The sequence below is a fragment of the Acomys russatus genome, chromosome 10 (genome assembly GCF_903995435.1).
Source record: "Acomys russatus chromosome 10, mAcoRus1.1, whole genome shotgun sequence".
Taxonomy (NCBI): Eukaryota; Metazoa; Chordata; class Mammalia; order Rodentia; family Muridae; genus Acomys; species Acomys russatus.
The window spans coordinates 41,214,867-41,242,610 of record NC_067146.1 but is presented as its reverse complement, the minus strand read 5'-3'; the positions used below and the strand labels follow the sequence as shown (position 1 = coordinate 41,242,610).

Below are 27,744 nucleotides of genomic sequence, written 5' to 3'. Positions count from 1 at the left end.
TGTTTCGCTCTGTACCCCATTTTTTGAATTGGATAATTTGTGATCTGGTTAGGTTCTTTGTTTGTTTGTTTAGTATCTATCTGCAAGTGTTTTACAATAAAGTTTATAAAATTTGGAATCTCAGAGTTGTGGGGAGAGAGGAACACTCCTTCATTCCTGGTGGGAATGTAAACTAGTATAGCCACTTTGGAAATCTATCTGGTGCTATCTCAGAAAAATGGGAATAGGGCTTCCTCAAGACCCAGCTATTCCACTTCTTGGAATATACCCAGAAGATGCTCCAGCACACAACAAGAAAATTTGCTCAACCATGTTCATAGCAGCCTTATTCATAATAGCCAGAACATGGAAACAGCCTAAGTGTCCATCAGTAGAAGAGTGGATAAAGAAACTGTGGTGCATATACACGATGGAATACTACTCAGCTATTAAATACAAGGAATTCCCAAAATTTGTGGATAAATGGATTGAGCTAGAAATGAGTGAGTTAACCCAGAAGCAGAAAGAATCAAATGGTATATACTCACTTATATCTGCATACTAGCCCAAGGGGCATGTCCCACGAAAGCCTTCACTTACCAGGAAACTGGGACAGAGGGGAGAACATCCTATTGGGACTCTAAATGAGAAAAGCATGGGAGAATAGCAAAGTAGAAGGATCCAGAGGGTCCTAGAAACCTACAAGTAGAACATTATGATAGGCAGATTTGGGCCCACGGGTCCCGCTCAAACTAAGGCACCAGCCAAGGACAATACAGGCTGTAAACTTTAAACCCCTACCCAGATCTAGCCAATGGTCAGAACATTCTCCACAGTTGAGTGGAGAGTGGGGTATTACTTTCTCACGTACTCTGGTGCCTTACATTTGACCATGTCCCCTAGAGGGGGAGACCTGGTGGCACTCAGAGGAAGGACAGCAGGTTACCAAGATGAGATTTGATACCCTATGAGCATATACAGGGGGAGGTAATCCCCCTCAGGAACAGTCATAGGGGAGGGAAATAATGGGAAAATGGGAGGGAGGGAAGAATGGGAGGATACAAGGGATGGGATAACCATTGAGATGTAACAAGAATAAATTAATAAATAAAAAAATTTTAAAGTTTATAAAATTTTAAAATATGTGTTTTGCAGCTTAGCTTATGAGCATCCCTACAGAACACTCAACATGCCCTGAGAAGAATGTGTATCATGATATAATTGGATAGGACACTCTAAAATTATCTGTTCAGTCCATCTTGCCTAAGCACTGTTCAAATCTACTTTTCCCTAGTAGTTTCTTTTTAGGCTGGTCTTTCAATACTATAAATGGGATATAGAAATCTTTTAACATTATTGTATCGCTTGTATTTATCTCTTCAAATGTTTGCTTTATATATTTAGATGTTCTGATGTTAAGTATATTTCCAATTTTTCCATCTTCCTCTTATATTGACTTTTAGAATATGTTGCCATCTATCTCTCTGTTTTTCTCTTTGCCTTGACAAGTAAGTTAATATATCTAATATAACTGTATCTTTCTCAAGAACCATTAGATATGGATCATAAAAAAGGATTTGAAAGAAACAGAAGAAAAACATGCACCCAAAGACTTGTAAAACTAATCTGAGCATAGAACTTACTGATTTAAGTAAATGAGTATTAATTTACAACCAATCATTGAAAAATCAAAATATGCATACATGCTTGTATAAAATTTATATTTTATTTTATTTATTTATTTATTTTTATTTTTGTGAAGAAAGACGTTTATTTGGCTCACAGTTCTGGTACTGAGTCTTCTCTGGCAAGGACTGTGTGGCAGAGTGTATCACTTTAAGAGCACATATATGAGGGAGAGATCATGTGGCAAGCCTCCAGAAAGGCTCTACCTCTCAAGTGTTGAAATACAGGAGGCACCAGAGGGTCCTAGAAACCTACAAGTAGAACAATATGATAGGCAGATTTGGGCCCAGGGGTCCCGCTCAAACTAAGGCACCAGCCAAGGACAATACAGGGGGTAAACTTTAAACCCCTTCCCAGATCTAGCCAATGGTCAGAATAATCTCCACAGTTGAGTGGAGAGTGGGATATGACTTTCTCACGTACTCTGGTGCCTCACATTTGAAAATTTATATTTTTTTAAAGCGCATTAATTCCTTAGCTCCTCTATATGAAATACAAAAGCAAACTATACACATATTTACTACTACAGATGCCTCTTCCTGTACATATTGCACACATATTTGATAACATATGCCCATGTGTCATTGACGGTCATACAAATATCAATACCAAAGCACAAGATTACACAAAGTTAAGACAAAATGGTTACATTCTGTAGTAAGAATTTTGGAATTTTTTTCTTTAAAAATACAGAAATATTGTAATTTTTTTTTATTTTAATCCCAGGTGTGGGGATATGGGGCTGCATCACAGCAGCTGACTATGATTTGCCTCGTGCTCTAACAGAGGTGTGGTTTTGCAGCTGCAGATAGTTCTGCAATTGTGTGACATTTGAAATTCTGGGCACTTTTCAGAGGGTGATTACATGCTAGAGCCCTGATAGGTGGGGCTGGTAGTTGGTGGTAGATTGTTGGTGGGCTGTTGTTCATTGGCTATTGGTTGTTGTTTGTTAAGTAGTCATGTGCAAAGAAGAAACAAGAAGAAATTAGATATCCTGAAAGCAAAGATTAAACTTTCCCCAAGGAGCTTGATGTCCCTAATTAGCACAAAGTAGTCTAACGATAATGACTTCCCCTTTCCAGCCCCTGACTTTATTCAGGGACCTTTTTCCTTTCCTCTCTCCTTGTTTACCTCTCAAAGCTAGTATTAAGGGATTGAAACAGTGAAAAGGGGGTGGAGAAAGGTGAAAAAAAGGAGTAAAAATCTGGCTACAACATTCTAAATGTTGAAAAATCATCTTGAATAGAAATCTTGAATAGTCATCCTCAGTTAGAAAATGCTGTGTTTAGTGCTTGAAATTTTTCTTGAAATTACGGGTTTGGAAATGTTTGAAGGAGTGAACAATAAATGATGTATGCCCTCCTCACCAAAAAGTATGAGAATATATATATATATATATTGATATTGTTTATTTCTTCCTCAGCAATGCAGAGCCATGAAGTCATCTCAGTGTCCAGTGCAGCACTTTCTAAAAACATGCAAAGGTAAAGGAACTCTCTTCCCCATTGCATCTCCCAGGAGGACCAGGCTCTCACCCTTCACTTCTAAGCTTTGCTTTGAAGCCAAAAGGCCCGTTTCCAGGGTATATGGTTACAGTAGGAAATTGCTCAAAGATGATCACTATTTTTGACTATCTAAGAGCACCAAAGGAACCCCAAGGCTTAAGAAGTACTTTAAAAACCTCATCTACTTCAAGGATAAAAGAAGGAAGTGAGCCAACAGTGGGTAAATAACAGGATTTAAAGAGGGCTACAGCCTCTTGCTCTAAGACTGGGGTCAAGAGTGCAGTGGTTCAGGAATGGCGTGCTACCTGGCAGACCCTGATGGTGGATGAGGCCTATAAGTAATAGGCTTGGCACAGGGCCTTGGGAGAAGCATCAAAGTTCCCCGTAGGTGACCTGGAGCTAGCAGAGAAACGCAGAGTATGAGGTCATCTCAGTGTCCAGCGCAGCACTCGGAAACTGACCAGCTCCCCCCAGGAGAGGGAACAAGAGGGACTGAAACCAGCGCCACTAACACAGGCCTCTCCCTGCCTTTCCAGAGCCCTGCAAGCTTTGGAATCACATATGCCCCAGGGATTCAACATTGCAAAAGCTGACATATAACCTCCCCTTAAGCTCTTTCAGAGGAGCCTAGCACCTTGATCTCAGAAAGTTTTTGAAAAACAAATATATACGTAGAGTTTACCCAAATTTCTGGAAAAGTTTCCAAGCAATGCAGAAATGTTTCTCAGGAAAGGCCTCCTTTACTTTTTTTAAAAGGGAAAAGGCCTATGTATTTATACTTTGAAGAACCTATAGCAATTTCAACAAAGGCCAAGATTTAGGTTTGCTGAAATTTAGGAACACTAGATCTGAGAAAATCATATCCTGTACCACCACCACCCTAAATCCCCTTAACTTACTGGAAGTTGCCATGTTCCACCTTTTAATCTATTTGTTATTTTTGTTATTGTTTTTGTTTTTGTTTTGTTTTGTTTGTTTGTTTGCTTGTTTTTGAGCCAAGCTGAGTACCAAGAGAGCTGAATGAAATCACCTCAGCTACTTCTTCAGTGAAGAGATTCTGGCTGTCCAATCAAATATATCTGCAGTGGAGCCGTAGATCTGCCACTTACAGACCTAGAGGCTTCACTTAAAGCCTGTGTTTTCCCTCCAGTAGACACGAGGTTTGTTACAGCTTATACCCTCCTAAACTGAAAAGCCCAAACTCACCCAAATCTAAATTTATAACACACAGAGAAAATTCTACAGCATTGTTTCCTCTGACAAGTAATTTTCCATGTCACATAAAACTAATTGCAAGTGAGGTATGTAAGATACATATTAAATATAAATGAATTATGTGTTTAGCCTTGAGCCCCATTCCCAAGATATCTCTTTATGCATATGCAAATATTCCAGTGATAACCAAGGCCAGGATGGAATAATGGCATCTGGCTCTAAGCACCATGTCTATGAGGTCAGAATAAGAAGTGGTGGTTATGATCAGCAGTAGAAAATCTAAGGCGCTGAAGCCTGGGGATGTGTGAGCAATGTGAATACTATTATGATGTGACTGGGCTTCTAAGCTAGTCACATCTGTTTACTGAGTTGTGAGCTCTGAAATGACCTGCTTTTACCATAACAAAGGAAAAGAAGAAGAAGAAAAAACTAAGTCCAGATCAACAACTGCCAGAAGAAAAGAAAAATATCATACAGGAACAGTGACAACTAACTTCAGATTTCAGACAAAACGTGGATATAAAAATAATGCCCAGTTATCATGTATCGCTTTTAAAATAAGCATCATTTTCAAAGTATATTATGGTTTTTTTTACTTGACTATTAAGACTTTTGGAAAAAAAAATTCTTGTTGAAGGGGCAAATTCAAAACTTTACCTATGGAATGTTGTGAAAATATTTGCTGGAAACGGGTGTCTGTAACATTCAAGTAGAAATCGCCCCTGCTTAGGCATGGGTTCTGTAACAAAATGAGTAATTCACAGTTTCCTGATAAACACTAAAATGTGACTTCTAAGCGAGGAAGGCTGATTGGGGATGGTTACCAATTACCATGGTGTACATAGTCCACTACAGTCCACTTTAAACAATTGCCTGAGCCAGCCCAACCAACATACCTCCTATGTACAGAATAAGCATTTGCTGTAGTTAGTCTCTCCAAAGAGGGCCAGTTCCATGGAGCCAAGGAACTAATCCCCAGGGTACAAAGCACTGGCAGATACAATATAGACTTTCTAGGAAACACATTTGCAAAAAGCCAATTGTGATATTGTTACCAGGGCTCCGCTTCTCTTTAACCACATTCTGCTCCCACTGAAAACAGGTCCTGGGTGCCAGTGACTGTCAAGACCCCATCCTGGTGGCGCCTACATTTCTGTTGACCCCACTGTCTTTTCTGACTCTTGTTAGATCATGTGGCCATGGGGACTTAGCAAGCTTTTGCTGCATTTATTTAAAATCAGTCACCAAGAAATATAGTGGTTTGGGGGTTTTGGTTTGTTTTTTTGTTTTTTGTTTTTTGTTTCTGATTTTCCATCCATTAAACTACTGCTGTCTCCACAGTACCTGCAGCTAATGTTTAACTTTTCCCAGTGAGTAACATATGCACTGTATGAACAAGGAGTCAGTCACCTATTTAATAACTTGCTTACCCATTTCATTCAGTTGGAAACAGAAGCTTTCTATAAAAGCTTTTGGAAGACCATAGAAAAACCGAAAGTTTCTCTGCCTACTCTAGAACCCGGGGCCACAGTTGTTCTATTTCACTGCATAAAACTAAAAGATTTTTTTAGTAGGTAAGTTTATAAATAAAAATAAATTTGATGGCACCTCTCTATGTTAATTAAGAATGCTGAATTTTAAGACTTCTAATTGCCAGAAGACAAGATAGTGGATGTAATATTAGCAATCCCACAGTCTCTCTACAAGTTTCCCTTAAAATAACTAAACTACTTCTATGACTAATAAAAGGAATTCATGGCGAGAAGATAGCTGTGGACAGTGGTGGTGACAAAAGGCAAAAATATGAGTATACTTATTAACAACTCAAAGGTCATCTCACATTTGTTCTGTTTTTTGATACAGGGTTTTGCTGTGTAGCCCTTGCTGTCTTGAACTTGCTCTGTAGACTAAGCGTGCCTTGAACTACCAAAGATCTGCCTGCCTCTGCTTCCCAAGTGCCGGGATTAAAGGAGTGTGCTAACACCACCTGACAAAAGGTTATCTCTAAAGAGGAATTCTAAGCTATGTATGCTTTACCCTATTAAAAGGTATTATTTTAAAACTCAAAGATAAATTCTGTCAATCTTCTCTCTATAATTTCAAATAAAAGAAAAGAATCGATTTTTAAAAATAACATCCTTTAATATTACACATGTCTCGTTAAGCACTTCAGACAGAAGGACACAAGGTCCTGAGAAAGACCCAGTGAGTATAGGTACCTACTACCAAGCCTGACAACCTGAGTGCAATCCCACCCCCAGAAATTGCATGGTGGAGGTAGAGAGCAAATTCTCCCTGATCTCCATACACACAGTGTAGCCCACCTGCACCTACAGGCATACTTGCATACACAGATACATACAAATGAAAATTTTAAAATGTACTAATAAAAGTTTTCAAAACAGGCTCTATTGTTGTGCTAGATATCAACACTACATATACACTGTGGCCAGGTGTCTTGCGTTTATCGTTATGGCATCTAGAACTGATGAGATGAGATTATTGCTTAATCAGGAAAACAAATGGTCAAAATAAAATCACAACATACTGCATTCTTTGCCTCTCACTGGGTCAGGCAGGCCAGAGCAATCCACTGCAGAATTCGGAATGGCGACCCTCCACCTGGAGCCAGTGCTATCACACTCTGTATATTCAAAGTGGTAATCTTTCTGCAAACAATCACAAAAAAACAAGCCTTCGTTAGAGCCAATTCTAACTGGTGAGCTGAGTTTTCTCTATCGTCCCAAATGGCCTGTTTCTAAACTGGACTGTCTCCTGGGGTCTCTCCCCTCTCCCACCCTACCCATGCCAGCAACTCATCAATCAGAACTGCACCACGTAATGCAGAGCGGGCACTGAAGGACCGAAGAAAAGCGTGTACTCAACACTATCAGTCTATCTGCTAAAAATGTTTAACGCCCTTCCCATATCTCCTTTGTAGGCTTTTTGAACTTTAATTAATTGACAGATATAAGAAAAAAAAAATGACATGGGGAAGTCAACTGTTGTTACTGCCTCAAGTGTTTCAAAGAAGCCAATCTTTCCTATTGACCTATTTCTCACTCTGCTGAAAACTCAACAGAAGGTGTAAAACCTAATCATTCAAACACTACTAAACTGTTGTGACTTTTTAAAGCTACTCTCTGAGGCTTAATTCACACCCACTTCAGCAGAATGCCACCCTACAATATATTATAACAGATCGTTTATTACACTTGCCCAATTAAGATTCACTTGTCTCTGGCTTCTGGTTGCCTTGAAATTCTTATGGTGACTTCCTGCATGTATGTATGTATGTATGTATGTGTGTATATGTGTATACACACACACACACACACACACACACACACACACACACACACACACATACACAGTGGTTAGCCTCCCTTGCTATACTAAAGACAGGCAAGAACAGAACCATCAAGTAACATCTTCGCAGGGAAATAGAGAATTGAAGGTCATGACTGCTAGTCTTTTTTTCACAGCACTTCTTCTTAATAGTCAATCTGCTCTTCTAGAATCTGTTTCTACCTGAATATGCTAAGAATTCCCCCAAATCACTGATTCAGCGCTCCTATGCTAATAGTTCTCTTGATTTATCTCTTTCTTCACCCCCATCTTTCTTTTAACTATAGTCAGTCAGAATAAACTAGGCAGCAGGGCATGGTAGCGCACGCCTTTAATCCCAGCACTCAGGGAGGCAGAGGCAGGCTGATGGCTGTGAGTTCAAAGCCAGCCTGGTCTACAAAGTGAGTCCAGGACAGCTACGACTACACAGAGAATCCCTGTCTCAAAAACAAACAAACAACAAAAACCTTAGGCCGTACTTTTGCCAGTCTCCTACCCCAAATTTCTAACACAATGTTTCTTAAGCCCTCACCAACTGCGATGGTTTGAGGAAAAAAAAAAAAAAAAAAAGCTGCATAGGCTCATAGGCAGTGAACTGTTAGGAAGTGTGGCTTTGTTGGAGTAGGAGTGGCTTTGTTGGAAGAAGTGTGTCACTGGATGTTGGGCTTTGAGGTTTTAAAAGCCCACTGAAGCTCACTCTCTCTTCCTGTTGCCTACAGATTCAGAGAGAGAGAACTCCTAGCTTCCTCTCCAGCACCGTGTCTGCCTGCATGTCACCATGTTTCCCACCATGATAATGGACTACACTCTGAACTATAAGCCAGCCCCAACTGAATTTTTTTTTTATAAGAATGTCCATTGTGTCTCCTGCAGCAATAGTAACCCTAAGACACCAGCATTGCTGTTGCTGTATCTAATAATATCCTACCTATGGCAATTTCCACATCATACAAGGCTATGCTGTACTGTTCCACTATGTTACTCCATTTTTATTGAGTAGTCACTGAGAGCATTTTCCATGCCATTTCTATCAATAATCTTAAGGCAAGCTAGGCTTTTCTATTCAATTTCTCTAGCTTTGGCCTACCACATAATTCCAAAGCCACCTCCCCAGGTTTTTGATTAGCAGAATTTCCTCGGGTTCAGATCAAAAGATCTTCAGTAGTTTGCCATGGTAGCAGCAACAAATCATTACAGCAGAAATGTATTTTCCCATGGCTCTGTAGGCGCTAAGTCCTAGCACAGTACTATGGGTCTGAGCAAAGTCAGGCACATCAGATGAACATAGTTCTGCCTTGGCCATGGGTTGGTTGTACCCTTCTAAGTACCATTAAAGAGTGTTAATCTTCTATGTCATAAAAGCATCTTTTAATATAATGGAGTTTTCTCTTTAGTGGATGAACAAACTTTTTCTTCTTGGCTACTCAGCCCTTGAATCCGAGCTGCCAGTTTGTTCCCTTGTGGAGGCTGTCTAAAGCAGGGGGCTTCCAGACAGACAGCCCCCCTTTGGGTCAATGTTCCAAGCTCTCCAAGAAGAAACCCCACTCCAACAGCAAAGAACACTGCAAGCACAGCTCAAGTAGTGGCTTCCATTTCAGGAGGTCTTACTCTGGTCACAGCTGCCCCAGCTCACACAAGGATAGAGAATTTATGAATGAAAAGTCCTGAAAACAGCCACACACCTTCCAATGAACCTTAGCAAGCTGGTGGGAACCTTTACAAGAAGGTGGGAAGGTAGAATACTGCAACTCAAGGGCCAAATTATCTTAAGGTATCTTTAGCCCCTTAAGAGGTACCTATTACTTTTCTCTCTATCTGACCCAACGCCTAGGTAATCATTAGGTAAATTCTTTGGAATGCACAAGCGGACTTCTAGTTTCCAGTCAACCAAAGAGCTGAAAATACATCCAACACCTACAGTAGAGTTTACCCAAGTTTAGCCCACTTTGCTGTAACCTGACTTTCTAATATTTCTACCAATGAGTCTTGAAAATGCCGTATTTGTGACTTCTTTTGTTCTCATACCATAAAAGCTTCAAGGAACTGTTAGCACTTTGGAACATGGAAATTGGGGTAACCATGGGGCTACTTTCCATCCTTTTGGGGCTTGTCAGGGAGCCTTTTCTCCTAGGCCACAGTCACTCATACTTACCTACAGAAAACACTATCTCTTGTTTGAGATTTGTGTTCCTGTACTGACAATTCAACCTAACAAACTCCAGTGATCACCACATGACTCTGCTGCAACTGCCGCCAGACCGCCCTTTGGCAATTATTCTAGAAGGTTCTATCAATCACAGTCCTATGAGAGTCAAAATCAGTAAGAACACCTTTATGATTGACATACAGGAAACTGTACCTACCTAAGGTTTCTGATTGCTCATCCTTATGCAAGGTTTGTGGGGTTGGGCGTTATGTCCGTGTAAGGCTTTAACTGGCAGAATTATAGCTGAGCACAACAAACATTTCTGTGCCTTTCCTCTGGGTGTGTAAGAGAGCAGTCTGTTTTCCATCCTTTTTGGGTTTGTCATGGAGCCTTCTCTCCTATGCACTACATACTGCCATCCAATATTAGGCCAATAAAAGCGTCTCCCAAATGGCCTCTTTGCATACTTGCTTTCATCACTGGTAGAACATGCTGGTAGATATCCAAGTATCAGACAAGACCCCAGAGTTTTCCAGCCCAGGCAGCAGCAGTGGCAGCGAGGAGAAGATGCAGAACCCCAGAGAACCATAGAGAGCTGAGTATGCCTGTACACTGTTAACTTTGGGAGACAACTGAAAAGCTCCAGAGAGCAACTGAAGGCAGAAACCATGAGGATCAAAGGCTTCAGGAGCCAAGCATCCATTCAGGGTCAGAGACTGGAACTGAAGCCATGAGCAGCAGAGGTCCTGGTAGCTAGAAGGGTCTGAAGGAGCTACCCAAGGATGAAGAGTCAAGGTACAGGCAGAGCTCAGGGACTGCAACCCTAGCATGTAGGTACTGGCACTTTGAGCCCAGAGCAAAGAGTTCCAACTTGACCACGAAGAACAATGAGCCTCCAGCTCCGAAAGCTTGAAGCCATAAGCCTCTTTTATCCAAGGCTTAGAGCTATAAGCCTCTGAATCTAGAAGCCCGTCTTGTGAGCCTCGGGAACTCAGGGCCTCTTCAACACTAGAATCACCGCTTGCTTCCTGCTGCTCTGCAACGTTCACCTAGAGGGAGCAAAGGCCTCTCCTGTCACACTGTGACAGTGTTGCTGGGCCATACTCCCTCAGGCAGCTGGGGGAGAAAAACTGTCCCCACCTTGTTTCAGCATCTGTTGGCAGTCAGCATTCTAGGCTTGTGCCTGGATCAGCCTAGCCCCCTGCTTCATGGTGACACTGCCTTCTCCTCCTGTGACCGCTTTTCAGGATCATATCCATGCTCTATCTCAAAATTTTCAATTTGTATGATTTTTTTTTTTTTTTGGTCAGTTAAAGCAACATTTACTGTTCTAAGAATTATAGTCTGGGAATTTGTGTGTGTGTGTGTGTGTGTGTGTGTGTGTGTGTGTGTTTGCTTTTCTTTTGCTTGAGAGAGTATCTCTTTGGTCTCTGTGGAAGACAGCCCAGGCTTGTCAGGTATTTGCATAATGACTTTTATGTTTCTCTGGCTCCAAGCTATTTGTATTCATACGACTTTCTTATTTCCATATCCCACTGAGAATATCCTGGGCGCTAGATGTAAAATTTAAGTTACCTCTTATCATCCTAGCAAAATAATGATGCTGTGAAATATGGCATGAATTTCAAATGCAGGAAGGCCTTTGAGTGAAACTGGTAGGCCTCTGACTGATTCGGGTTGCCAGTTGTGAGATAACAACAGAGGTTAGCACGAGGAAGCAGGGTTTTGTTTTCTGACTGTACAGTTGGATGTCATATGCTAACTGATTCTCCTAAGATTATTTTATCCTATCTGCCACCTCTGCAATACCCAACAATTACAAAGGGCTATGGATGCTGTTGTTACCAAATGCCGAGGATACCAGCAGGAAGCTGGTTCCTTATAATTTAAAAATACTGAGATTCAAATGTATTTCATACAAAGGACCGTACTTGATGCTCAGGGATTTTAGCTGAAGCCTAAACCAGATGGATTTTCTTTCAAATTATTTAATAGACCATTTCATGTGAATTCATTACAATTTTAAGACTCTACTCCTCACACCCATCAAATGATTTAAAAAATAGTGTGGAATAGTAGCATTATTGAAAATATGATATACACCCCCTAAATTCTATTCAGAGAACTGAAGAATAAAAATCTCAGCACATAAGTGTTCATATTAACAGGAATAACCCAGAACCCTAGTTACTTGATACACAGGATCACTTGAACCAGCTCTTCATTTCTGGGGACTGGAGAAATGGCTCAGAGGTTAAGATAAGAGCTGGTCTACACTTCAGAGGACCAAAATTTGGTTCCCACCATCCACATGGCAGCTCACAACCATGTCTATACTCAAATTCCAGGAGATCCAACACCCTCTTCCAGCCTCCTTGGGCACTAGAAATGCATGTGGTACACATTCATATGTACAGGCATTCATATGTACACATAAATATACATATGTACATATATATCTTAAAAATGAAATACAAATGCCCTAGCCCCAAAGGGCAATTTTTTAAAAATAAAATTCATTTTGATTCAAATAAAAATTAATACATGCAAAACAAAAACCCTATGACTAATTGCCAATTCAAATCAGTAAAATATTGCTATTAGTCAAAGGAGAATTCAAGGGTCATACAGAAACAGGTAACCAGTACAAAGTAAAGCACTTATTATGCAAGGGTAGTCAATATCCAGAGGGTAACAATCAGTTGCATTCTGAAGACAAATGCAGTTTCATTTCTGGGTAGAAGATGCATTCATCTTACTGTTGGTTTCTTACAACCTAGCATTATAAAATCTTTCAATGATAGTAGACAGCACAGGCCTCTGAAAAACTGATCACGCAGAAAGGTACCTTTGCTAATCTTTTCTGCCTGTTTCAACATGCTTCATAATTTTACCTGATGAGGGGAATTTCTTGACAAATTTTTCCAATGTTTTAGAGCTCCTAATTGTTTATCATCACACTGATATGAGTCACAGCATCTGCTCACGAGCCAGTCTGCAAACCAAAACCCTGGAACAAGAACACAGGCCCATTCCAATGCTAAGGATGTCTGCAAAACATGGGATACTGCTGCATGGAGACCTCGTTCCCAGTAAAGCACAGGGCGCTGGTATCCTGTGAAACCTTAGACTGCAAATACACAAGAACCAGGCAATGCCCCCAAAAGAAATAAGACACAGGACACTTAAAGAAAAATCACCCTTCCATAGAAATTGAGACTTCACACACACACACACACACACACACACACACACACACACCATTCATGTGTCACAAATCAAGGCACAAGTTTAGACCCTCAAATAAGCACAAACTGTGTCATGTCACATGGAAAACACAGGTTATTAGGATATACTCAGTGGACATTTGATCCCCACAGCATCTCCCCAAGCAGTCATCACTAAATGCCTCATGGTGCTCACTGTAAACTGTGGGTGTCATTGTTCAAATTACTTATAACATTTACAGTTTACACATGGCCTACATATGTGATTCGAATAAATCTCATATAAAGAGAATGCTAACATATTGATAACATGTATGCATTACTTTCAAATTGCATTATTCAACCTTCAGAGCCATAATACAATGTGAAATAATCAACTTATTTGTGTGCGACATATGCACACAAGTATGTGCAGGCATGCACACCTGTGCATCCACATGCTTCAGCTGAAGGAGTGCGACTGCTGTCTTCTCTCACTGTCTACTTTATTACTGGAAACTGGGTCACTCACCAGAGCCGAAGTTTGCTCTTTGGACAGGCTGACTAGCCAGCCAACTCTTGGGAGTCAGGCATCTCTGTCCCCCAGTGCTGAAGTACCAAACTCGCACAGCCATGCACAACTTTTACCTCAGGTCCTCTTACTTTCACTGCAGACACTATTACCCACTGAGCCATCTCCCCATCCTGAGACAATTAACTGGTAAAGAAAAGCTTCACTTTGGCCCATAGCATGGAAGGTTCTGGCCTGTGATCAATTGGCACCATTGTTTTGGGCTCCTGGTAAGTCAGCTTCTTAGAGTAGAAGTCTATTGTGGCATGCCATATCAGCAGGGATCAATACAGAGAGAGAAGAGGCAAGGCTCTGTATCTCCTTCAAAGGTGGAGCTCCAATAACTAAGGGCCACCCTTCAGGCCCCACTTCCTGAAGGTTGCTCCACTCATCAATGCTACCATCTTGGTGACCAAACTTTTAACATATGGGCCTCAAGAGAATCTAAGATCTAAACTCAAAGCAAACATCAGCACATATCTTGTGTATCAGGGTTTTCAACCTTCCTAATGCTGTGACCCTTTAACCCAGTTTCTCATGTTGTGGTGATGCACAACCATAAAATTATTTCACTATTATTTCATAACTATAATTTTGCTACTGTTATGAATTTTCTATATATCTGATACTCAGGCTATCTAATATGCAACACCCAAAGAAATCATAAAGAATAAAGCTTCAAAGTGTAGCAGCACCACTGCAAATCAGTATGTAAGTAAATGCTCCATCTCATCAAAATTATTTGTGAAAAATCCCTTAACTGCCCAGGATGTACAGTGTTGTACCACTGCTCAAATAAACTCACTGAAGCCAACGCTTTTTTTTTCTTAAGCACTGTATCAAACACTCATTCCTTAGAACTCAGATAACCTCATTTTAGCAGCCAACATTTCTAGAAAGATAAGAATTTTTAATGTTTAGAACTGCATTTGAAAGAATATGTTGGCTGAGTTTGAAAACAGAAAGAGACTCCATGGTATCAGTATTTCAGAGTCAGAGGGCATTCCGGTGAGCTGGTGCAGCTTGACAGGGTGTAGAGAAGAGGGCTTGACAGGCAGGGAAGAATGTAAGTGTACAAACACTCACTCGTTCCTTCATGAGTGCCTAGCTTGACAGGGTATCACAAGCAGGATGTCAAACGTGAAGATAAAAGGCCTAACGGTGTGCTGTGAGATGCATTAGCCTACAATAGATTAACAGGTGAGGGAATGGACCACAAGTGACTGAACATAGCTGTTACTATAAGATCTGTTCATATCAGTGAACCAGAATGAGGACATTGGCTCTTCGGCTTCTGTCTAGTCTTGGTAAGCAATTTCAGGCTTTCTCATAAAGGACAAAGATACAGCAGAGAACACACTCTCTCATTCAAAATTGAAATCCAGCCAAGAGGTCTTGAAGAGTGTTTCAGTGTACAAAGAACTTGCGATACAAGCATGAGGGTCAGAGTCAAGATTCCCAGTGACCACGTAAATGTCATGAGACAGGATCCCCAGGGGTGGGGAGGGCTAGGTGGCTTAGACTAGCCAAATTTGCAAGCTCCCATTTCAGAGAGAGAGAGAGAGAGAGAGAGAGAGAGAGAGATCATGCCACAGTAAAACAGAGTAAAAAGCAATCAAGGAAGAAGTCTAATGGCAGCCTCTGATATGCACATGCAAGCACACAAGGACACACTCTCACATGTGAGTGTACACACACACACTCTTATGTATATGTATAACATGTATATATGTGTGTGTGTGTGAATATGGGTGTGTATGTGGGTGTGAGTGTTTGGGTGTGTATGTGGGTATGGGTATGTGTACCACACACATATACGTATTTTTAGATAGATAGATAGATAGATAGATAGATAGATAGATAGATAGATAGATAACAGAGGCAGTCCTCAGGCTTCAAAGCAGAGAAAAATATCAATACTTGCAAAAACACAAGAGATCGGAGAAAAAGAAATGGGTGTAATTTATTTTCTCTACTTTATTGTTTTGTATAAAGTTCTTCATCTGAACTTTGATGCAAAACATTGGGAGCTTTATTGCCTGGGCTTGGTGAGACTTCTATTCCCAAAGAAGTCCTGGGTGGAAGGAAGTACTCACTGAGTGAGAAAGTAAGAAGGAGAAAATGCAAATTTGTAGTGCCTGGCTCAAGTGCTTCAACTCCAATGCGTGAGCAGACCTCGGTGTACCAGGCAAAATGGGCAAAGGCATTGCCAGCCTCTAATGCTTACACGGCCAAGAGCAGCTCCATTAGTCTGCATTATCAAGAACATGAGCTCAGTTAGACTGTTCAGAAACATTTCTTTTCAGATTTTTCTTTTATGAAAGGAACGTGATGTTACCATAGAAACCTACTGCTAAGTAAAGTAACATATATCTGATCTATTTAGAACACATCCTTTTCATTTGTGGATACCGTATTTTTTTTTTTTAGAAAATATTTTCAGAAAGTTCATACTTTAAATCTGTCTCTGGTGTCTGTCTTGTTGAACAAGTCTCTGCAAGTGCACAATTATTTTCCTTTTAGTTCAGCTTTACTGAGCATCTCATTGCTACAGTATAGATGAGAGAGACCCAACCAGAAACAAGACTGTCAAGCACCTGCAAATGTTAAGGGAACTGCAAAGTGTTCTTTTCTTAGCAAGACCCAGGGTGTATGATGTACCTCCTGGGTCCCATTTAGTGAGGGGTCTTGGCAGAGGGATGGGGCAGATCTAAATTACAGTCTCTCTTGTCTCTTAAATCTCTGTGAGATCAATCCTAAGTGACTCAACAGAGCCAGATTCTTCTTAAGCCACAGGAAGCAAAAGCTACACTCCACTTGTCACAGTCCTTATCCTACATGTTTACTGATCTTGATGAAAGAAATCCAAGCATTTTCAATAACCATGTGCCGCCAGGGGAAAATTTCAAAAGATGAATATTTGAAAACAAGACCACCCAGGAAGAAACTGAAGTCTAAAGGAGCTATTTTCAACTGTGTCTAGCCATGTATTTGCTGAATTTCCTCAAGAAGCTGATAGCTAGATTATGTATAATATCAACAATCTTCAAGCAATGATAAAGAAAATAAAGCTATAGTCTTATGTTTAAAGAAAAAGACTTAAGGGCTGGGGAAATGGTTCTGCAGTTAAGAGCACTGCTGTTCTTGCAGGAGACCACACTTTGGTTCCCAGCACCCACATGGTAGCTCACAGTCATTTGTAACTCCAGTTCCAGAAGATCTTACCCCTTTCTGGCCTCTGGGTGCACTACGTATACACATGGCATACATATATAAATGTAGCCAAACACTTATACAAATGAAATAAAATAAAATTTTAAGAACTGTCCTTTAGACTATGCTATCTAACTGCATTTGATTAATTTAATTTGTTTATATCTGCTCTCCCACAAACCTATAGAAGAAAAATCTGTTTCTAAAGGAAATTCAATAGAATAAATGAGCGGAAATACTGTAAGAAAAAAAAAGTGGAAATGGCAATAGTCAAAGAAATTGGTCAACAAATATTTTTAGAAAAGACATTAGGTAAGCTGTGACTGACTCATCAAAGCAAGAAATTCTAAAAGCTAAAGGCTACATGGGGAGTGAGAACGAGAAAGCTGCAGACTCAGAACCTAAGAGTATGCAATAACAAAGGAATCCAAGGTGAGTAAGAATCTAAAAGCAGAAAAGCAGGCTGAAAACCTGATGAAGAATATAAGTATCAAGGAGACCCTATCTCTTCTTTCCTTCCTCCACAGTCGGGCAAGAGGAAAACAAAGGGATTTCCACTAATCATATAGAACTAGGAAAATTAGAGGTATAGACAACAGTACCCCAGAAGAAGGAAAGGGAAGGCATCGACCTGTACTGCTGAGCTCCACCTCAGGGGCACTTTCCCCTCACTGATACACAAATCCAGATACCTGCAGCATCAATGTGGTTTTCCCCAAAGTCTCCACCACAGAGCCTGGAGAACCACCTTCCAGCCCTCCTTACATTCCATCCTGGCTTTCCCCCACACTGCACCTGATCAGCACCCCTGCTTGTCTCCACTGAGATTAGTTGGAAATTAATTTTATCTACAAGATAAACAGTATTATCGGTGATAATAATATAGACAGCCTTTTCAGTTCCCTGCCTCAAAACAGCCTTCTTTTTTCCCAGTAGAATCTATTCACACAATGGTTCTTTACAGAAGCCAGGTCATCCTTGTGGCCCCAACCTTATTCCAATCACCCTCTTGGCTGCATGGATGGTCATCAAGTGGCCCCCCTGTTTCAGTTCGCACCTACCCGCCACACTCCACAGTCAGTTGCAGAGCAAGCATCTCGTGGTGTGTGTCATTCCCACTCAAATCCAGCAACGACTTTCCATTGGCCTGAGGACAAATACCCTAATTCACATAGCACAGTGGGCTTGTCTTCATGATTTTCTACTTTCTCATAACTTCATTTTTTTGCATATACTTTTTTTTACATATGAAGCCCTAAAACTGCAGGATTATATTGCTCCTTGCCTACAGGGGGGCTTTCTCTGCCTGAAAGGTTCTCTCTGCCTATAACTTTCATTAACACATGCGAATATATATAAGAGCAAATCACTGTGTAACAGAATCTATTTCTAACATTAATAGGAACAAGAACAAGAATATACATGGAGGAGACCCTATCTCTTCTTTCCTTCCTTCCTTTCCTCCATCCTCCTCACCTTCCTTTCTGTGTTGGGGATAAAAGCTAAGGACCTTCTACATACTTGTCAAATGTTCTGTCACTAAGATGGGCCAACACTCTCTGCCCCTTCCTACTCTATTCCTAACCCATATCTTGAGAAACCTCTTCACATATAGCAACAATACCCAGTGCATCCATGCCTTAGAACCGTCCTGTCCGCAATGTCTATATCCAAGAGAATGAAACTTGTAGAAGCCATGGATGTCTTGGTGTTGCTATTTTTTTTTTTAATTTTTATTCCTCTCTCATACAATTCATCATCCTGACCACAGTTTCTCCTCCCTCCACTCCTCCCAGTTCCTACACACCCACCTTCCTTCTCCCCCAGATCCACTCTTCCTCTCCTCCCAGGGATAGGAACCAAACATGGCATAACAAGGCCAGTTACCTCAGTTGGTAAGAGCACCGTGTGAATTTTGGGCTATTTAAACATGTCATTCCAAAGTCTCATCAGCCAGAAGATGACATTATAAGGGCCATGGCATGAAAAGGGTACACCAGGCTTCATAGATGTTCTTGTACACGTCTGTAGATACATATACATAGCCATGATATAGCAGGTCTACTTCTAGGCATACAGCCCAAAGACACCAAAGAAAGTTTGCATTATATAACTACTTAAAATAGTGAAAAATGTAAAACAATCTAAATCTGCAACTGAAGAACTAGATACTAAATCATGGTGATACAAGCAAGCCTTTATATAACCTATTTTAAAACAATAATATCAAGGAATGTTTAAAGACAAAAATATTTGCAACACAGTTGAATGCAAAACTAAAGCCTATAAAGTAATGGATTAAACTTTTAAAGTGTGTGTGTGTGTGTGTGTGTGTGTGTGTGTGTGTGTGTGTGCGCGCGCGCGCGCATGTGCCCATGCAATCAGTATGTGGAAAAAGTATGTGCGCAATCATTATGTGGGAAAAGAGCAAAGATATGCACGTTGAAAGATTAATAATGGAATGTGAGGGTAATCAAGCTGCAACATCTGTTACCCCATGGACTGCCACGTTTGATTAAACTGATCTAGCTGGCAAAGCAGATGTCTCTTCCAAAGGTGTTTGGTCAGATAAGACATCTTGCCCAATAGAGAAGGACTCTTTTTGATATAAGGTTTAGGAGCACTGTTCCCCTACCGGAACTTCCAAACAAGCTCTTCAAATGTAAGGCAGATAAGTAAGCAATACATATAAAGATGTTAGTGTCTTTCATATAATTCTATATTTTCAAATGTTTCCACAATTAAATTACTTTCCCCAGGTTTATATAGAAAAATATATGAAGTATTCATATTTCTCCTAACTACAATTAAAGTACATGATAGGGCGTGCAAGGAACATACTGAAAAATTGCTCTACTGTCATTCATTATGACCTCAATCTTGGTTTCTCTGGTACATGTAAATCATCCACCTAGGCTATAAATGCATAGGCCAGGTCATAGGACATAGGTCATAGGACACAAATTAACAATTCTGTTGAAGCTGAGGAGTTTAAGCTGTGTCCAGTCACCCAGATTCTAGGATTCTGCTACAAGGTCGGTAAATTCTGAGATAATAGAATAAGAGAAAATAGAAAAAAGGAAGTGAAGGAACTTGGACAAGATGTTTTGCTGACTTTATAATCTGACTCCAGAAGGGAAAACTTGAATTCAGCTAAGCACTGACAGAATTTAGATGGAAAGGATTTATAAAAACCCAATTTAAATTCAAAAGCTAATTCTTCTCAATGCTACCAACTTGAAATTGAGCTTCATTTATAAAGTGCTCATACGAAAATAGCATATATGGCTAAAAGGCTCTGGTTATCTTAGATGCTAAACCATGTTTTGTTTGCAGATTTTGTGGTCTAAATAAAAACACACTGGTTATTTATGCTCTTTTTCATTCAAGAGGCCCAGGCAGGATCTTGAAAGTCATTTTTTGTTGTTGTTCTTTTTGTTTCTGTATTTAAAGAAGAGCGCAATCCACTTAGGATCTCTCAAAAACACTTCTAGACCAGTGGGAAGGGGGATCAACAACTCAAAACGTCCATTAAAAGGCATCTTTCTAATTAGAAACAGTAAACATCTGTTATTCTGTGCACCTGGCACCTCCTTCACGTTTTCTCGGTTAAAAGCATGGCTCCTGATCTCGTTACACTTTAGATGTCATACAGTTTTGACTGGACAATTAATCACAGAAATGAAACCCTTGCCCAGGTCCTGAGGTGAACATGTTGCCTGACCAGCTGAGAGGAAGGAAGCCCAGAAGAAAGACCTTCTCTTTTTCCTCTGCCCAAAATGCAAAAGTGAGACCACAGAACAAATAACAGACAAAGCAGCCATGAAAGTCAATGCTTTGTAACAAACTAGCAGCGATGGTGGTAAGCTTCCTGGCTTTCCTTCCTTTCAGCTGGCGGAGACCAGGATATATAAGTAACATCCCGAGAGGAGCCCACCTTCCGGGGCAGAAGGCCAGGGAACAGGGCCTTTGGGGATGAAGAGCAGTGTTTATGGAATGAGAACTTCATGTACCCTTCTCCTGTTTTCTTTCTCTTCCATCCCGGACCCAAGGCAATGCATCTGTGCACCCAGGAAATACAGCTACCTGAAAGCGAGAGAGAAAACGTGTCTAAAGGGATGAGGGAATTAAAACTGCACATGCTCCGTGCAGACTGGGGGAGAACAGCCATGTTCTTTCTTTCTCTCGTCATTCTCCTTCACTTCAATCCAGTGTGGTAGAACTGTGCGCCACAGTATGTAGGCTATAGAACTATACGATCATCCCTGGGCTGGACAGAGAGAAAGCAAAAAGGAATCACTGAAAAAAAAATTGAAAAAAGAAAAACGAAAAACAGAGGAGAGAATTTTCTCCTGTAAACATGGACAAACACAAGTAACAGGCTGTGGTGATTTAGATGAAGATGGCCCCAGAGGCTCCTAGCCTTCCAGACGTGTTCCTCAGTTGTGGAATTGTTTGGGAAAGATTAGGAGGTATGTCACTAGGAGTGGACTTTGAGGTCTCAAAAGCTCTCACCATTCCCAGTCTTTCTCTCAGAGTCTCTTCCAGAGTCTCTCTCCCTTTCTCCCTCTTTCTCGGCTACTGCTCCAGCTCTGTCTGCCTGCTGGCCTGCCACCATGCTCTCTGTCGTGATAGTCGTGAACATACCCTCTGAAACCAAGTAAATCCTCTATAAGTTACCTCAGTCATGGTATTTTTTCACAGTGATAGAAAAGTAACTAAAACACAAGCTCACCTGCAAAGCTTTCTGAGTAAGGCAGCATAGCTAAAGTGGGGAGAACTGAACAGCTATGTGCTTTGTCACTCAGAGCTCTAAGGGGCACAAAGAAGGAACAGACAGCACCCTTTTCCAGAAACAAAGAAACCACCAACACATTTACTGCCTGGCAATAGAATTACCAGCACAGAAGATATAGAACATGTGGTTAGAAACTGGCCTGATCATTGCATAAGGAAAAAGAGAACAAGTCAACACTATAAGGGACATTAAAGGATTCAGTCTCACATGATAATGTTTAATATACACAGAACACGATCCTAAATTATCTGAAAGATAAAGAACAAACACAACTGGACTCAGGAGAAAAGACAACCAACATATAATGCCACATCACCAAAACAGCATGGGTATTAGAATTCTCAAAGGAAGGTTTCAAGCCACTGTTATAATGATCTCCCATGAGGATGGTATCCTAGTATCTGAGGTCTCAGGACTGCTCCGTATTTCATCCCACTCTGAGCTATCCAATTAGTATACTGTTTTAAGCTAGAGTCACCTGCAACCAAGGGCTCCAACAGATATTCATGATGCTATAAAGTCAGTTCACATTGATGAATGTCTCAGATTCCACACACCAAGAATGATTGCACTAAACGGTGGCAGCTGCAGCACACTGTCCGCATTCACCAGGCATTGTGTTAATGTCTTCAAAGGGTCTCCACGCTGTCCACCACTTCCGTGAGGCAGGGATTTTATAGATTGAGGAATGATTCCAACAGTTTCCCAAGGTCCTGTATGTGATCCACAGCACATGTAGGACTAGAACTGGTCTGTCTGTCTGTCTGTCTGTCTGTCTGTCTGTCCGTCTGTCCACAAAGCACATTCAAGAACTAAGGCTAGCCAGGCATGGTGGTGCACGCCTTTAATCACAGCACTTGGGAGGCAGAGGCAGGCAGATCGCTGGGAGTTCGAGGCCAGCCTGGTCTACAAAGTGAGTTTAGAATAGCCAAGGCCACACAGAGAAACCCCGTCTCAAAAAAACAAAACAAACAAAAAAGGTAAAACTAAGGCTACCTCTTAAAACTCTAAAACCCAAAGCCAGAATAAAAACAGAAGCCTCCCCATCCTGCTCTCAGCTTCACAGGAAACAGACTTTGGTCTGTAATGGCCCACAACACCGAACCTCTCCCCTGGTACCCTACCCCCTTTTTCCTGTGGAATAAATAAGCTCAAAATGCATTTAAAAAGAAACCATGCATCATTTGTCAAAACAGCTTTATTTTCTACCACAGCATCCGAAGTACTCAGCTTTGCTTCTTCAAAGTAACCCTTACTGTTTGCTTTCCCACTCACAAAACAATATTTACTCAGTGTGAAGCATTTAGAAAATAAGGGAACACACAAATGAAATAAATCTCTATCACAATCCCATCACCCAGAAACAACCATGTTAGCACTTCATTTTTCAAAGTATATTTATTTTAGAAAATTAGATGTTTTCCATATCAAGCCTAAATTTTTCAGGCTGGTAATATCTGTTTGCTCTCGATAAGTTAGAAAACACAGGTAAAGATGGCTTCCCTTTCTACGGCTTTGTCTTGATTCATATTTCTACATAACATATGGTCACATTGAGTAAGAAAGTCATGCAAACACTGACCTCTTCATGTAACAAAACTAAGTACACGTCAGAATTAAGGAGATTTCACTGTTCTCACACAGATCTCAAAGATCCATTTCAGGAATATTAAATATATAGATTTACCTAAGAGGATACCTTAATGCCGAGGTCAGCATCACTATTTCTCCTATCAAGGTACCTTAGGAAAGCACCTGATACTCCTGATTCCCCCAAGCTTTATGGGTTGTTGTTGTTGTTGAATACAACTATAAAATCTTCTCTCTGCATCTGACAGGGCTATAAGAATAGTTAAACCAACTGAAGCACTATGCAGCTGAAATGGTTAGTCCTACACAAGTAGAGTAATATTTAGGACTGTGTGTCAATGAACTATTATATCCTTGGCTATGCACTATACTGACACTCCACAATAAAGACATTGCTGTTTGTGAACATATTACACATATATTTTATGATATGACTCCTTTGACAACATGTGAATCAGGTGTCACTACGCCTCTCATTATTAATACATAAAATTGAAGACTTCTGAAATTTGCATTTAAGAAACTTGTCACAATCTATATAAAGCAGCATGGCAGCTAGAGAAAAGGCTTAACAACAGGCCCACTTTATGGTCACTTGCTATCATTTCAGTTGACTTGTCTGTATCACGAGATTCAAGCATTATCTTCACTGTGGTGCTCACTGCATGTGAGGAGAAAAGATTCACACAGTAATACAGCATGGAACCCAGAGGTTTGTGTTCAAAGGCTGCGCCTGTGGCATAATGCAATGCTATCAGAGAGGGATGAAATTGCAATTCCATCAGCATACACCACAGAATTCCGAATGCTGGAACAAAACCATGTGGTACACTTTGAAGCACCATCAATCAGCAACTGTCTGCCAAACATTTCTGAATAACCCCAAAAGACAAGATTTAACTAGAAGGGACAAAGTCATGAGTCCAACCTAGTGAGTAAAAAAAGAAGCTCATAGGGATATTTATAAATCAGAACTCAGATCACTTACATTTGCAACAGAAAACAATAGGATGTGTGAAAGCACGGTCAGATGCTAAATTATAGGATGCTATAAAGACTAACTCAGAAGGGGGGACGGGACATGTTTAGTCAACGGAAGCAGTTTGCAGCCAGCAGAACTGTGTTCTATAGCTCAGTGAGGTGTCACCATGATGCACAATGTGTCCCTGAAGGGCAGAACTGTGTTGTATAGCTCAGTAAGGTGACAATGGGTCATCATGCTGCATGATATGCAGAATTGTGTTTTATAGCTCAGTAAGGTGACAATGAGTCACCATGATTCGCAATGTGTCTCTGAAGAGCAGAACTGTGTTGTATATCTCAGTAAGGTGACTACGGGTCCCCATGATGCACAATGTGCAGAACTGTGTTGTATAGCTCAGTAAGGTGACTGTGGGTCACGATGATTGACAATGTGTCTCTGAAGAGCAAAGACTGAGGATTTAGAATGTTCTCTCTTTAGCAAGTGCAAACGGAGCAGGTAATCTAGGAAATATTGACATAAAAGTAAACATGTGGTCTTTCTCAGAGATATTAAGGAAGAAATTATGTACAACTACTATGGATACATTTAATTTGTTGCAAAACAAATCACTGTACACTTAACATGGTAGTAATTGTTTCTCTCATTCTCCATAAGAGTAAGAAAAATTTAACCACACTTCATAACAAATGGTGCCTCGATAACTAAGAAAATATGAAGTGAACAATCTGAGACTCAGGGTTCCTGAGACACACGAGGCGCAGCTAGAAGTGAAAACTAGCATGTGTGTAATTCTGCCTTCACTTCATCTCCACGAAAGGCATATTAGTACATGCTATGAGCATTTCCCTCTTTGATCGCTGGCTTTTAGTACTTTTGAATGTTCTGCCTTAGGTAAAGCCCATCTCAATCTGTTCTTTTTTTTATCAACAGCAAAACCATATTTTTATTAAAATGAGCAAAACACATTTTCCTGAAATCATTGCCAAAAATACTTATTTAAAAATATTTTTAGTTCTTTTTAAAAATCTTATTATAAATGTATTTTATTACACATGTATAAAACAAACTACATACAGCAGGGAGAATAATGTGACAATCATGAGAATAATGAGTTCTATACACATTACATTCCTAGTGACTTGGCCATCTGCATTTGTCTAGTTTGAAGTAAGTGTCTTTCCTGTCTTGTTGGATCTGAATTTGTGAATGAAATATCTGCCTAAAAATGGGCAACTTAGATGCAGATGGAGTCGATGGCCGCACTCTGCCAAGTCAGGGTAAGCAAGTCCTCAATAATTCCTGCCCTGTAAACAAGTCTGGCAGAGATATTAGGCCAGAAAGCTGAAGATGAGGCTCCAAAGTTATAAAGTGTATTGGGTGACTGCTCAGGCAGTAAACCATCTTAAGTCAATTTGTACATTTTGGAAGCTGCTAACCCGCACTGCTGGTTCACGCAGGAATTTAAGTTTTATTCCTTCTCAAGTCTCTGAGGGGCATTGAAGACAAGATAGTATAGTTTTACAACCAAGTTTAGGTGGTTAAGGGATAAGATCGTTTTAGATCAAGATAAAGAAGTTACGCTATTAGAGCTGAGATAGGATAGATATTGAATTTCATTTGGAAATTTAGACTCAATCTGTTCTTGCACCTTCCTTTACCAACTCACTCTCTCACTCTTACGAAGGAATCCTAAAATTAACAGTTGTTCCAAGCTATATGTTAAAGTCTAGTCTCTTCATTTTTTTCCTTGACAGGAAAATGAAATATCTACCAGAACAGTTTTCCTCTAATTTCCCCCTTCTGTGTGTGCTTATCCCTCCATGCGTGTCTTCTATATGTGCTTCCATACATATAGATTTACATGCTTGCCTCCTCATGAGTATACCCTTCCACTTAGGAAAACGAGCATCTCTCTGTGAGTTGTTCAAGTCTCCTATCTTCATACTTACTCCACGGACTACTCTGCCTCCTCCTTGCGTCTTTAATTCTTCTCTCCTCTCTGGCTTTCCCCTCCACAAATAAATGATTAATGTCTCTCTCATTAGCTAAAGACAAATCAAATCCATTGACCCTGTGCATTAGCAACTCAACACATCCACCTCCAATCTCATTTGCTGAGGGAGGCAGTTGACCTCTCTGGACTGTGTCACTTTGCCTTCTGGATTCTTCTGTATGTATGCAATGGTAGGCACCAGTAGGAAAGTGGAGTAAGGAATATATTTCCTTTCTTCCTTCCATGGCCACCGAGATTCCAGAACTCCATTTTCCCCCTTGTCCCTTTCATGTCTATGCAGGCTGACAATTCCCTCATCTCTTTCTGCTAGTTTCTGGTGCTACCCTCATTGGGTCCCTGACATCAGTCCACACTGTATGAAGCAGAACTTCCTATGTGAGTAATTTGCTTCTAGCCAAGACAACTTAGTAGGCCAGCCCATGGCTCTTTGGCTCCTGTCCCTTTCTTTCCAGATCTGTTCCCTGGGTCATATCATGATCATCACTAAGTTATACCCCAAGTCAGTGTTCCCTGTTCCATTAAACCGGGTGTTTCACCACAACATGTGTCCTAGCATGTTTGGATCCCTCGACCTTGAGAATCTTCTTCACTTCAGACACGTGGTGCGTTTCAACTCAGGAAGCATACCCTCCGAGGATATTTCCCCCACTCTCCTATCCTCTACCAACCAGAGCTAATTGTTCCTTGTTTATCCTCAGCTGCTGAAGATAACTCTTCCACTCACCTTACATTATTGCTGTAACTTACATTGCAGTCCCACCAAATGACTCTCTTTTGTGGCTTGATAATACTGGATCCTCAAACAACAAATCTGGGACAACAGCTTGTAAGATCACTGGATACTAGAAGTACAGTTCTAAGGAAGCAGGGGAGAAGCTGGAAAGGAAAGATTTAACCTAAAAGAATGTGCCAGCATGCTGGCCCTGGCTTCAAAGACTTTAGCGGCACTGGGTCCTTAAACAGCCACTTTGGAAATAGGAGGAAGGAAAAAGTTATCCACTAAACAGCTGTTCTCCTTGTTTAAAGTTTGCTCACACAGGATGACCAATCGAATAACAATTAAAGAAAGGCTTTCCAAGGGAGATGTATTACAACTCGGGAGTAGTACAGCACCTTAATAGGGAAATGCATGGCATGCTAACAACTGCAACTAAGGCATGAGGACATTTTTTAAAGGCAAAAATGAGGACCATTATCTAAAATATTGTGACAACCATCCTTAGCCACAGAAGTAACAAGTGGGGCCGGTGTAAGATTAATCAGTCAGGCAGAAGTGTTTGTGCATAAAGACTTGGCAGTCCTTGTGATAAGTTGTGGTTCTGGTAGTCTTTTGTTAATAGTTGTTGTTATCGGGGGAAACACAATTCTTCTTTCCAAACCTCTTGGCTTGATTTTATCATCAGGGTTGGCACAAAAAAAAAAAAAAAAAAAAAACTGTATTTTGATTCTCACAACTTTCATAGGATATTGCCTCCTCCAGGCTTTTGA

General features: G+C 40.6%; 1 protein-coding gene across 2 annotated transcripts in view; it reads right to left on the bottom strand.

The window, feature by feature from the left end:
* Elapor2 (endosome-lysosome associated apoptosis and autophagy regulator family member 2) overlaps window positions 1-27,744 on the bottom strand; it is a 164,758-nt gene that overhangs the window by 75,183 nt on the left and 61,831 nt on the right. The window contains exon 2 of one of the 2 annotated variants that reach the window (XM_051152068.1): window positions 6,934-7,054. The exons of the other annotated variant lie outside the window; for it this stretch is intronic. Coding sequence (XP_051008025.1) covers window positions 6,934-7,054 — 121 coding nt within the window. The remainder of the gene's footprint in view (window positions 1-6,933; window positions 7,055-27,744) is intronic. 2 annotated transcript variants of the gene reach the window in all.